The 12,771-nt window shown below is 40.4% G+C and overlaps 1 protein-coding gene across 2 annotated transcripts in view; it reads right to left on the reverse strand.

Annotated features, from left to right (window-relative positions):
- Positions 1–12,771, reverse strand: part of MSANTD3 (Myb/SANT DNA binding domain containing 3) — a 33,295-nt gene that overhangs the window by 9,941 nt on the left and 10,583 nt on the right. For both annotated transcript variants that reach the window (XM_088150134.1, XM_007429235.4), the window contains one exon: positions 624–1,073. In XM_088150134.1, coding sequence (XP_088006260.1) covers positions 624–1,041 — 418 coding nt within the window. In that variant the 5' untranslated portion in view covers positions 1,042–1,073. The remainder of the gene's footprint in view (positions 1–623; positions 1,074–12,771) is intronic.

The following is a 12,771-nucleotide window of genomic DNA, read 5'->3' on the forward strand; positions in this document are numbered from 1 at the left end:
AATCTAACCAATTGGGAATAAATGTATTGCATCAAAAGGCAAGTTAAATTTTTTAAATTTCTCCTTTTAAAATACAGGGGGCTAACTTGAGAGGCCAGAGCTACAGAATTCCTACAGACTTGCCAGAAATGCAGTATAAACCCTAAAAAAGCTTAATATAGTTAAAATATAAATCGAAACCCCAAATTTCCCCCCCCCATCAGGAAAACTCAGTAACCCTGGTCTCACCTATGTGTATGCTATGAGACCAGCCGTAACAATGAAAAGGTTGCACTCTACCTCCTGTAGTCTTCAGAATTCCTGTCCCTATGTTTAGGAAGGACTCCATTCTCAAAGATTTTCCCTCTCCTGTTTTAAAAAACAACCACCTGCTTTAAGATTAAAAAAAAATGGTTCTGTTACAGCTAAGAGACAGTTCAGGACTGGTTTTGCTGTTACCTGGAGCTATGAATAGTGAGTTATGTCTCACTAATTGTACAGTGAAGTAAAATATGCGCATCTGCTTACATGTTGAAACTGATGCCATTACAGAGATATTGTTGGATAAATGCAGTGCAAATACTCTATCTACTTCTGAAATAGGAAGAAACTGTTTAATGTAGGTCACTAGATTACAACTGTACCTTGGCTGGAAGCTTCAGGCTGATATTCAGAATCTTCTTCCGGTGGAGTCTGTAAAAAGTATACTTGCTCTGGTATCATGTTGGTGATCTTCTCTTTTCCTAGGATGTGATTACTTATAAGTGGACTAATACATCTTTTTACCTTATCTCGTCTTTCATGGGCCATTATTTTCTTTGTCCGAGCCTTGATGTTCTCCCAGCATTTCTTCAACTGCTTGAAGTCTCGGAGTGATACATTTGGTTGGGAATTATATTCATGAGCAAGGGCCTGCCAGGTCCGTTGTTTCAGTGCAATAGTCCTTGCATCACTTTTTTTACACTCAAGTACATACTTATATTTCTCAACTAATGCCAGTAGCACACTCTTCTCCACTTCAGAGAAGTATTTGGCAGGCTTTATTACTTCACTGTTTTGCATTTTCTGTCAATTCTCCAGGATATCAAAGCAATCTGAAATTCAATAGGAATGCTTTAGATTTGAAAATGTGAATTATTTTAAAGTATCTACATTTTGAATCATAAAATGTAATTTTCACATATTCACAACAAAGATATATGACTCAGCCAATTTGTACAAGCATTGACAGTCAGGTTCAAACAAAAGTTAGTGCAATTTCAAACAATTTGTAACTTGCCACTGCAAGATGTTGTCATGGCCACTTGTTTTGTTAGTTTAAAAATGCATGGAAAATAAAATATCTCAGTTCCAATTAGCCACAAAGGCAGCTAATTGGCATGTCCGTGTGCAGAGGCAATATAGCTCTGAATATTGGCAACAAATAATGGCCATTGTTCTTCATGCCCTAATTACAAGCTTCCAAAGGGCATCTGGCCAACAACCTCTACAGATGGAAACCTGGACTAGATGGCTTTTTAGAACCAGTAAAACTGTCCTACAGATGACAATAGCTGGTACACTCCTTAACTCTTCTAAGAAACAAAATTCAAATAGCAGCTGTCAAATAATTGTGGGACATGTTACTGTATTTCTCTTACACTTTATTTTGGAGAAGATACAATTTTGTTACAGGATAGAATATTCTAAAGGAAGTAAAATATTCACGTCCCATCATTTGAGCTAATTCCTAGTATGTATTTAAAAAGGTGTACATGAAATTCTGCAGCAACCTGAATATCACTGCTATTTCTAATTTTTTAACTTCATTCCAATGAATTTGCTATCACGAAGTAACAGCTACTTCCATTTGGGAGAGTCTGTGTTCATCATACAAATTCAGATATTCTGTTAAAGATGCTAAAGTAAGGCATGTATCTGATGCAATCTACTGCAATAGCACTGATAACTTATCACACAGAAAAAACAAATGCTTTAAATCTGATTCTTCTTGGACAGTTAATCAGCTGCTCTGCAATTCCAAGAAGAAACATATTTCATATCTGAAAATATTTATGAGCAGAATTATTAATATTTACTGATTTACCTCTGAATCCTACCCTAAGATTTACTCAGAGGGCTATAAACATTTTAATGATTTGAAAATACATGAATAAAATAATTATTTGCTTTAAATACAGATTTTCTATTTTCATTCCACTGAATCTTCCTAAACCTTTAGGAATGTTTAAATGGTTTCCTCTTAATTCATAACAGTATTTAATATGGCATAAATTCATCAACTAAAGTAACTAATTTGTTTTGTGATCAGTTTTTACGACGAGTACATTAAATAGGTTTCTCCACTTTGTTTCATCTTGTCAATAAGATTTAACTCAAGCTGTTCTTTTCACAGAACTGATGGCATCTACCTTCCTGCAACTCATGGTATGGTTCATTCTAGCCAGTCTTTCTCAGCAGAAGTCATGAAAAGCTTTGAGGCTGCACAGCTCCTCTCAATTCATTAAGTCTTGTACATAGAAGTGAATTTTTCAAGTTTTCAGATTTCTTATTTGTTGATCAAGTTAGCTGTCAATTGCAGGTAGTTTTCTACATCATTCTTTTTCTTAAGTCACAAAAATTTCACTCTATCATTGTTCACTTATTTGGCACACCAACATTTATTTATTTATTTATTTATTGTTTATTTATTTATTTAGAAACTTATGTGGTGGGTTATCTGGGATCTAGGCAGTTCACAATATTCAACAAAAACAAAATAAATAAAACCTAACAAACCCCATGACAGTACTATATATCCCAACCACAGCACCGCAACTTCCTATAAATTCTACATACTCTTGCATTTGCTAGGCTACTACCCTAGTCCAAAGCCTGGGTGAAGAGCCAGGTCTTCAAAGCCCTCCAAAAGGCTAAGAGGGTAGAGATCTTCTAAATCTCAGCGGAGAGACTGTTCCAAAAGGTTGGGACAGCCACAGAGATGCTTCTTCTAAGTCCCACTAGATGGCAACATTCAAGGAAAGGGACCTGGAGCACACCCACTCTGTCTAAGCTGGTAGGACAGGTGGATATCCTCAGGGAGAAGTATCTTCCAGATAACTTGGCCCCATGCCATTTAGGGTTTAAGGGTGATAACCAGCACCTTGAATTGTACCTAGAAAGCAAATGGAAGCCAGTGCAGCTTACACAGAGTGGTTGAACACAGGCAAAACATGAAGTGCCAGAACTTTACACACCGCTGCAGGGTGGATGAATTGAAACATGCCATTAGGTGCAATTTTAACTTAGTTTATTTTACAGAGCAAGAGTGATCAAGTCTACACTGCAAGATCAACTGAGAAAAATACACATGCACATGTGTTTAATGCACATGACCACTATTTCATTATGGTTTGCCACCTCTAGAATCTTCTTGAAGAGCCATCTATGTCTTTGGATATGTGATGTTCATGCTGTGTTCAAGAAGACTCTTTGCTTTCCATGGATTCCCTTTTCTTGTCCACACAGTGATGCATGCATTTTTAAGAACTTGATGTTTGTTTCAACAGGCATTGCACAGCATCATTACTTGTCAGTGATATGGATCTTATTGTCTTTTTTGTTTGAAAACTTTTTTTTTTATGAGAACACTCTCATTATTATTGTGCCATTGCTCTCACAACATCCAAGAACATTCTCTTGTTGCAAGATTGTAAAATGGCATTGTCTTTCCACTGTAAAGATCAACCTTTTTTGCTATGTCCTATATCCATTATAATCCATTATTCTTCATATAGTGATAAATTCCAGATTTGGGGTATATAAATCAGAAACATATTCACATATTTAGTCCATATTAATAAATGTATGATATTAAACTGAAATGGGATAAGTATAACAGCTGCATTTCATATGCCTAAATAGTCCCTCTGTCATTTTACACTTGAAACATGCGAGCCAATAATTTTCAAGCATTATCTGTGTCCAACAAATATGAAAAAAAAGTATTTAATTAATTTCACCTTAATATCAAAAGAATAATATTCTTTTTGACTGATTTGTTAATATGGGGAATTACAATTTCTATTTCAACTTGAAGAAAATGAAGATTTATGTGCAATTTTCAGACTGGGATTATCTCAAGATGTCAGAGAGGCTTTTTTTTCCTATCATGGTGCCAAGGCTGGTTGAGTTTGTGGAGTGGACACCAATTGTGTGTAGATTTTAGAATACTGTGGATGACCAGGGGAGAGGATGTGCGAACTGGAAGTTTGAGGGGTTCTCCTGGGTCATCCCCCTACTGGACTAGGATATGGCTGGCACTGCTTGATATCAGGCCTGCTTGGCTTGTATCCCCTGCCAGAACTGGTGGTGGCACGGGACAGAACCATGCCTGGGGCCTACCTTTTGTTCTGTGCTGCTGAGTGAAGGATTGTCTGAGATTGGTGGCGGCGGCAGCTGGGCTGCCAGGTGTGCTGATCAGCTGTCACATGGGTTTTGCACTGATCTGCGTTTGGCATGGTGGCGGCAGAAGGAGGCCGGTGATGCCAGCACTGATGCGAGAGGCCCTCTGCTGGCTTGTGGGAAAGAAGAGAGTGCTGCAATTCTGGTGGTGGCAAGGGAGGCACTGATGAAAGCAATGCCATAGATGATTTGATGGTGCCAGCTCCTTCACTGGAATGGAGGCACTGGAGTGGGGATGAGCTGAGGCGTTGGTGTCAGCCTGGCTCTGTGGCTGCAGCCTTTACTCTCTTACTCAAGTTTGGTGGACGTCTTGCCTATTTGGTCCAGGATTAAGAGAGACTTTGTAGCAGCCATCTTAGGGTGGCTTGCTTTGTTGACATCGCAACCCAGCTGGAGTCTACCTGCTGGACTTTGGATGTGTGATTGGGAAGAGGGTTGTGGATGGTGGAGGGCAATTCCCCCTGAATGTGGGGAGTGCCTGCCTTCCTATGGGTGAGAGCTGGGGGGGGGGGCTTTGAATTCACCATCTAGATGGTTGACGGGTGGGTGACTAGACTAGGAGACTAGTTGGGGTTGCCAGAAGTTAGATGTGTGGATGGAGGCCCTTGTCAACTGGAGTCACTGAGTGGCTTGGGCAGAAGGATCTCTGGGATTCAGCTGGCCTCTACGAGGGGAGTGTGCATTGTGTGGATATGGTGTGGGGTCTTTAGGCATGGGCCAGGACAGGAAAAGGAGAGAAGTCTCTGGAGGTAGGAGGTGGGTTATAACATCATGGTATTGACGGGAAGGGGGAGATATGACGAGACAGGGGCAGGCTGCTCTTGGGGAACAGATAACTAATGGATCCAATTGGGTTCCAGAAGATTTGGGGTTGTTCTGGAAAGTCCAACCAAAGCCCTGGTCGCTGCCTGAGATGAGAGGGTGGTTGGGGCTTTGGATTGGATTGCGCCTGAGTGACCTCTCCTTCCCTGGGGATTCCAGAACTGTCCCTGGTTTATGGAGGAGCTAAGGGAGATGAAGCGGTATTAGAGCCTACCTTGTGGTGGTAATAGCAGCAAAACATTTGTATTTATCCACCCTTATTGCATCCATGGATAGTCATCCAGTGGCCGTTACAGGTGACCCAGTCCTTCCTGGATGGGAGTGGTTTTGGGACTCACCTACAGGGTTGTTGTGAGGAATATGCTAGGCATCTGATGGATAAAGTTGATTGGATTCACTTTAAATTGGACTCCGGCGTTGATGCAGGTCCTATATAGGATACTAGGGCCAGGTCTGCCTCAGTTATCTGGGGAGAGTTTAATACTGCTGGGCCTTAGATCATGTTCCTCCTGGCTGGTTAAGGCCATCCGGGAAGGGACATGTGGTTGGGTACTGGGGGGGGGGTGTCCTGCTGCCTCTTAAGGAGATGCTAGACCCCACCATTCTGGACAATTTTCAGTCTCCAATCTTCCCTTTTTAGGGAAGGTTGTGGAACAGGTGGTCACACTGCAGCTACATTAGACTCTGGAAGAAACAGATTATCTAGACCCTTTCAGTTGGGGTTTAGGCTGGGGTTTGGGACCAAAACGGCACTGATCACACCCTTGGATGACCTCTGGTGAGAGCAGGATTAGGGTGGTGCACCCATCCTGGCTCTTCTTGACTTCTCAGCAGCTTTTGAAACCATTGATCATTGAACCTTTGGACTAGCTCCAGGAACTGGGGGTGGGCAGTATTGTATTGTGCTGGCTGTCCTCCTTCCTCCAGGGTCAGTTCCAGTTGATGTTGATAAGGGAGGAGAGGTCTGGCCCGTGGCCCCTGCATTGTGGGTCTCAGCGCTTGGCACTTTCTCCTCTCCTGTTTAACGTCTACAGGAAGCCTCTGGGGAGGTCCTCCAACAGTTTAGGTTGAGGTACCATCAGTATGCTGATGATAACTAATTTTATATCTCTACCCCAGGTCGCCTGAGTGATGCCATGGAGGTTCTGTGCCAGTGCCGGAGGCCGATTGGGGTGTACAGACTTCAGCAAACCCTAGCAAGACTAAGTGGATGTAAGTTTTGGGGTGACCTGGTTCTGGGGACCTTCCAGTTCTGGATGGGATGGCACTGCCTCAAATCCTACTTATGGTCACTCATTCCCTATTAACCTCCAGATTGGACTACTGCAATGTGCTTTACATGGGGCTGCCCCTGAAGAGAATTTGGAAGCTTAAGCTGGTGCAAAATGCGGTGGCACAGGCAGTAAGCAGGGCTTGTTCCTTGGTGTACGTGACACCGCTTCTCAAGCTGCATTAGTTACCAATATGCTTCTGGGTATAATTCAGAGTACTGGTTGTCACCTTTAAAACCCTTCATGGCTTGAGACTGGGTTATTTAGGGGACTGCCTCTCCCCAGTTGTTTCTACCTACCTACCCCATCTGGTCCAGCAGGAGGGGCATACTTCGGGTCCTATCAGCTAAGGAGTGTCAGCTGGTGGGGCCCAGGAGGAGAGCCTTTTCTGTTGTAGCACCCATCCTCTGGAATGCTATCCCTCCAGATCAGATTGGCCCCATCCCTGTTGGCCTTCTGTAAGGTCCTGAAGATGTTGCTCTGTGTTCGAGCCTGGGATCCCATTTATGGGACAGAGCCAATTGCTTGGTTATATTGAATGTAATTTTGTTCTGGTTTTCTAAGGGGTTTTTTTGGTATATGTTTTTTATTATTTTTAAAATTGTGATTTGGCCATATAAACCTTCTAAATACAGATGGTGTTCGCTTAATGACCATTCATTCAAGGATCATTCAAAGTTACAATGGTGCTGAGCGAATGGTACTTACACCTGGTTCTCAAAGTTATGGCTGTTGGAATGCCCCCTGCGGTCATGTGATCAAAATTTGGGCACTTGGCAGCCCACTCACATTTCTGACTAGAGGTTGTTCAACAACCCCCACCCATCTCCCCCTTTCTGTCCTTTTGGTCCCTTGCACACCGTGGCCCCTGCCGCCCTGCCCCCCAGCTGATCTTCGTCTTCTTGCTCTCACTGCTGACAAAGCGCACCTGGCCTGGCCCTTTGTGAAGCAGCTGCTGGCCGCATGAGGCCTTCTTCTCAAGGTCACGTGTGGCGGTTTCCATGCCAGCAGATGCCTCGCGAACAGCCAGGCCAGGCACACCTTGTCAGCGGGAGCAAGATGACAACAAAGGTCAGCTGGGGGCAGCAGAGTGCTGAGCAGCCATGGCTGTGCCTTCGCGTTGCAGTGCTGGCTGGGGCAGCTGGGTCTTTGCACCCTCCTGCTGGGCTTGGGACAGTTGGGTCTTTGCACTGTGCTGCTGGGCTTGGGGTCACTGGGGCTTTATGCTGCACTGCTGGGCTGAGGCAGCGGCTTGCATGCTCTCCCTCCCCTAGCAGCAGCCACCCCAGCCCAGGACCTCCTTGCGACTTCCGGCCAGCTTCCCCATTGACTTTGTTGGAAGCTGGCCAGAAGTCGTGAGGAGGTCCTCGCTTAACGACCCATGATTCTTACTTAACAAGAGCAACAGGGACTGCCGGGATTGCTAAGTGATGCAGTCACTTGATGTCACGCTTTATGACTGCATTGGTTAGCGATGGGAATTCTGATCCCAATTACCATAGTTAACTGAGAACTACCTGTAAATAAATAACTCTGCAGATAATGGCTCTTGATCCATTGATCAGTTTCTTGTCAGAGAAACTATATGCCCAATGGAAAGCCAAAAGTTATGAAAATTAAAGCAATCCGGGGTTTGTTGTTCTCATAAAAAGAATTCTTAGTATGTTATCAATTTGTCTGAAATAACCTAAAGATATTGGCATAGGAACATCTCTACATACATGTATTGAACTTGATAAGCTCATATATGTTTTTTAAAAACCTCATTTTTATATCTATATATGTTTAGCAATTTGTATATCAATTTTATTCAGTTTTAATATGTAATTTTAAAAAAAGATATATTAATAGCCAGAAAAGAAGAATCTTTCTTTTGAATAACTACTCTCAGGTTTTTGAAAGAATACAAGCAGTAATTGAAATCCCAATTATACTTTTTTACAGAAAAACTAGAGTGTATCAGCAGCACATGAGAATACAGTTAACTGAGTTATCTGATAAATTATCAGTACATTTTAGTAAAGAAAATACGTAATTTTCAATGACACATAATATACTATTGGCATATAATTACAATTAGTATCCAACACTAGTCATTGTTATACTCAAAATGTCTTCTGTTTGTCTAATAAAACAGGCCAGTGGTTCCAATTTAAAATTAAAAATAAGAGGAGATAAAAGTATCCTTGATCAGTTTCACATGAAAGTATGATAGATGAGATAATTTCATTTATAGTAACTCTAATGAAGCAAGTAGAATATATTAATCAAATTGGTAAAAAAGTGAAAATCTTTTAAGTAAACTTTAAGTAAAATTTATTTCAGAATTTTCTAGTGAACCATTTCAGTCCTTTTCCACATCCAACAAAATTTGCTGATTTCAGGTTTTCTGAATATATCCAGGGTGTCAATTAGTAATCTAATGTCAGACAGATTTTTATAAAATCATATTGTACAAGATGAATGATCAAAAGTAATACCAGCTGCAGTTTATGTGCCGGCATTGCTATATTTTTGCAGCAAAATTTAGTAACGAAATCAGAGAGTACCTTACACAATCAGCCTTCAAAATCACTGTTACACAAGCTTCACAAAGGAGGCTGTAGAAACCTTACAGTATTTAAAGTGCATTATAATAAGTCTCCAATACTGCTGAGTATGTAGACCAGTAGCTTTTCCTCTTTTAATACATTTAAGGTAGCTATACTTTTTTGGAGAGGTAAAGGTACAGGTAAATAGGTAACTTGATAATATGCAATCTTAGGAAGAGTTATATTATATAAAATATACTTTTGACTCAATATTACAAAGAATATTTTTTTAATGATGTATTCAATCAAAAGCATTAACAGTTCCTTAGTACTTAGCACTTAATAGTATAAATAGTATCACATTGCTGTAATTGTTTCAGCTGAGAACTTAATACAGAACTGCTCTTGTTACTACCACTCTTACAAAACGCTGGAAAGAAATATAACCATAATCTTTTCTCAGGCTTTGATTTTTTAAAAAAGAAAACCGTCTATGTCAAAAGACTAGTACAAAGTCAAAGTTATACTTTAAGTTACTAAAAGACCAGTACTATACTAAGTTATACTTATACTTGGTCTACTATTTATTTTTTAATATTTATTTTAATATTTAGTATTATTTATTTTTTCTTTTTATATTTATTAATGTGTGGAAAATATATCAGGGATGTATAATATCACTGAATTTTTGCTGATCTACGAATAATGATTTTCTTGAAAAATATATCACTGTTTCTGCTACTGTTATTTCCTTCATTCTTTTGGGTGGGGGTGATTGTTGCCTTGTTTATTCATTGATAAAGGTTTTTATCCTTTACAGGTAGTCCTTACTTAACATCCAGTCATTCAGCGACCATTCAAATTTACGATGCATTGAACAAGGGGTACTTACGACAGGTCCTTGTAGTTGCAGCCATCACAGTGTCCCCACAGTCATGTGATCATGATTTGGGCAGTGATTTGGGCACTTGGTGACTGGCTCACAATTACAACATTGAAGCATCCCATGGGTGCACGTAGAGATTAAGTTATATGTGTTTTATTTTGGTTGTTTGATTATTTTATATAATTAAAAAAATTAAAAAAAAAACTTTGCAGCATCCCATCGACATGTGATCACCATTTGCGAGCTTCGCTGCCAGCTTCCGACAAGCATAGTCAACAGGGAAGCTGGCAGGAGGTCGCAAGTGGTGATTATATGACTGTGGGATGCTGCAACTGTGCGGGATTCGCCTAACAACAGCAACTGGGACTACTGGAACTGCCACTATAAGTTGCTATGGTCACATGACATTGTGCCTTATGATCATGTCGCTTAGTGATGGAGTCCCCAGTCCCAATTTTGGTTGGTAAGTGAGGATTACCTGTATGTTCTAATACTTCATTTGATTTGACTTTAAGATCAAAGGTGAAAACATACAAACCAAAAGAAATACCCACACAGAGAAAATCAAAGCGTAATAAAATGAGCATTAATAGGCAAATTGGTTTAAATGGTAAAGCAAATTATCAAAATTATTAGACTGTTAAGTATCAAGTGGCTATAGCAATTGCAACTACAACAAATTTAGAAACCCTTCTGGTGATCCATCAGCTAGGGGGAGGCAAATAATCTCCTTCTCTGAGCCAGCCTACGGACAGAACATTGTCCAGCAAGATCATAGCAAGACTATAGTGCTACCAAGAAAGTGTAAATGAATCCAACTGCCAAGCTGCATGCAGGTTGCCAGAGAGATTAGTTTGGATTCCAATATCAACAGAGAGTTAGGTACATAATAGGGTTCTCAGAGCAGATTAGACTACACTGCCTCAATAGAGCTTGGGTCATGATAGCAGCAAATCTGTGCACCATACAGCAGGTGACTGATGACCATGGTAGCAGCTGAGACTTAGCTATCATAATTATGACTAGTAAAATGCAGAACAATGTTTGAAAGCTGATGGGCCTGGGCAGTTACAACCCTTTGTATTTATTCCAGGTCATCAAGGCTTTGAAGGAGACTCTTAAGTATTTAAATTCCCTGATATGATCAATGTCAAAGCCATTAATTTTCCAACAGTTCGTTTGGTGAAAGCAACTACTTTCTTTATACACACACACACACACACACACAATAAAATATATAAGTTTTATTAAGCATTTTTACATAAATAAAATACAAATATGAAGAAAAAAGAAAGAAAGAAAAAGAAAGGTACAAGAAACAAATCAGAAAAGGAAAAAAAATTAAAGAAACAAAAATCAGAAAAAATAAGCAATCTCTGACTTTCTTTTCAAGTTATAAACAAACTCATTATCCTTCCTCCTTTTTGGTATTACAAAAATCCCTTCAGCCCCTTATTTAACCTTTTTTGAATCATCACATCCATAAATCATCCCTTCACTTTTTTCCATTTTCAGCAAAAAATCCATAAAAGGTTTCCAGTCTTTTATAAAAGTACTTATTGTTTTGTCCCTGACCAAACAGGTCAGTTTTGCCATTTCTGCCAATTCTGACATCTTCACAATCCATTCCTCCATTGTGGGATTTCAGTATTCCTCCACCACTGCACATACAATAATCTTGCTGCAGTTACCATATATAAAATCAGTCTTCCATGCATCTTTTCTAATTGGTTACCCATGGGTCCCAATAGAGAGAGTTCTGGCTTTTTCTCAATATTGATCTTTAAAATTCTTTGTATCATTGTGTGTATTTGTATCCAAAATTTTCCGGCTTTTTCACAAGTCCACCATGTATGGTAAAATGTCCCTTCATATTTTTCACATTTCCAGCATTGACTTGAAGTACCTTTATACATCTCTGATAATTTCTCTGGTATGATATACCAACGGTACATCATTTTATAAAACTTCTCTTCTAAATTATAGCACAATATGAATTTCATCCCATTTACCTACATTCTCTCCCATTTGTCCATCTGTATATTATAACCAAAATTCATAGCCCTTTTTATCATGCAGTCTTTAACTTGTCCTCTTTCGTTTCAAATCTTAACAAAAGCTTATTTGATATTTATATAGCCGCCCATCTCACAAAAATTTGACTCTGGGTGGCATACAACACTCAATTAAAAAACCCATAAATACATATTAAACCATCACTAAAACTATAAAACTATAAAAATATATACAACAAGAAAGGATGATGTTAACCATAGTAAGGGAGCCATCGCAAAATGTCCCCAGTCCCCTGGGACCCCCAGGCCTGATCACATAGCCAGATATTGAGGGACTTGCGGAATGTTAAGAGGGATAGGGTTACTCTCACTTCTGGGGGGAGAAGATTTCACAAGGCACGGCCCATGGCAGAGAAGGCCTGCCTCCTGGGACCCGCCAAATACAATTCCCTGGCAGGTTGTACCCGAAGCATGCCTTCTCTGTCAGACCTGATGGGCTGGGCAAATGTAGTTGTGGAGAGGCAGTCCCTCAAATAAGCTGGCCCCATGCCATGAAGGACTTTAAATGTCAAAACCAGCACCTTGAATTGGACCTGGAAGGAAACTGACAACCAATGCAGCTTGCGGAGCAGAGGTGCAATGTGTGCCCTTCTAGGGACCTGCGCCTTTTGCACCAGCTGAAGCTTCTGGATACTCTTCAGGGGCAGTCCCATGTAGATCACACTACAGAAGTCTAAACGGGAGGTGAGTGACAGTAAGCAGAGCTCCCCCAGTCCAGGAACAGGCACAACTGGCACACAATTCAAAACTGTGCAAAGGCCCTC

Source organism: Python bivittatus, unplaced genomic scaffold (assembly GCF_059951505.1).
Source record: "Python bivittatus isolate LINGU-HERP-01145 unplaced genomic scaffold, Pbiv_v1 ctg000610_np1212, whole genome shotgun sequence".
Lineage (NCBI taxonomy): Eukaryota > Metazoa > Chordata > Lepidosauria > Squamata > Pythonidae > Python > Python bivittatus.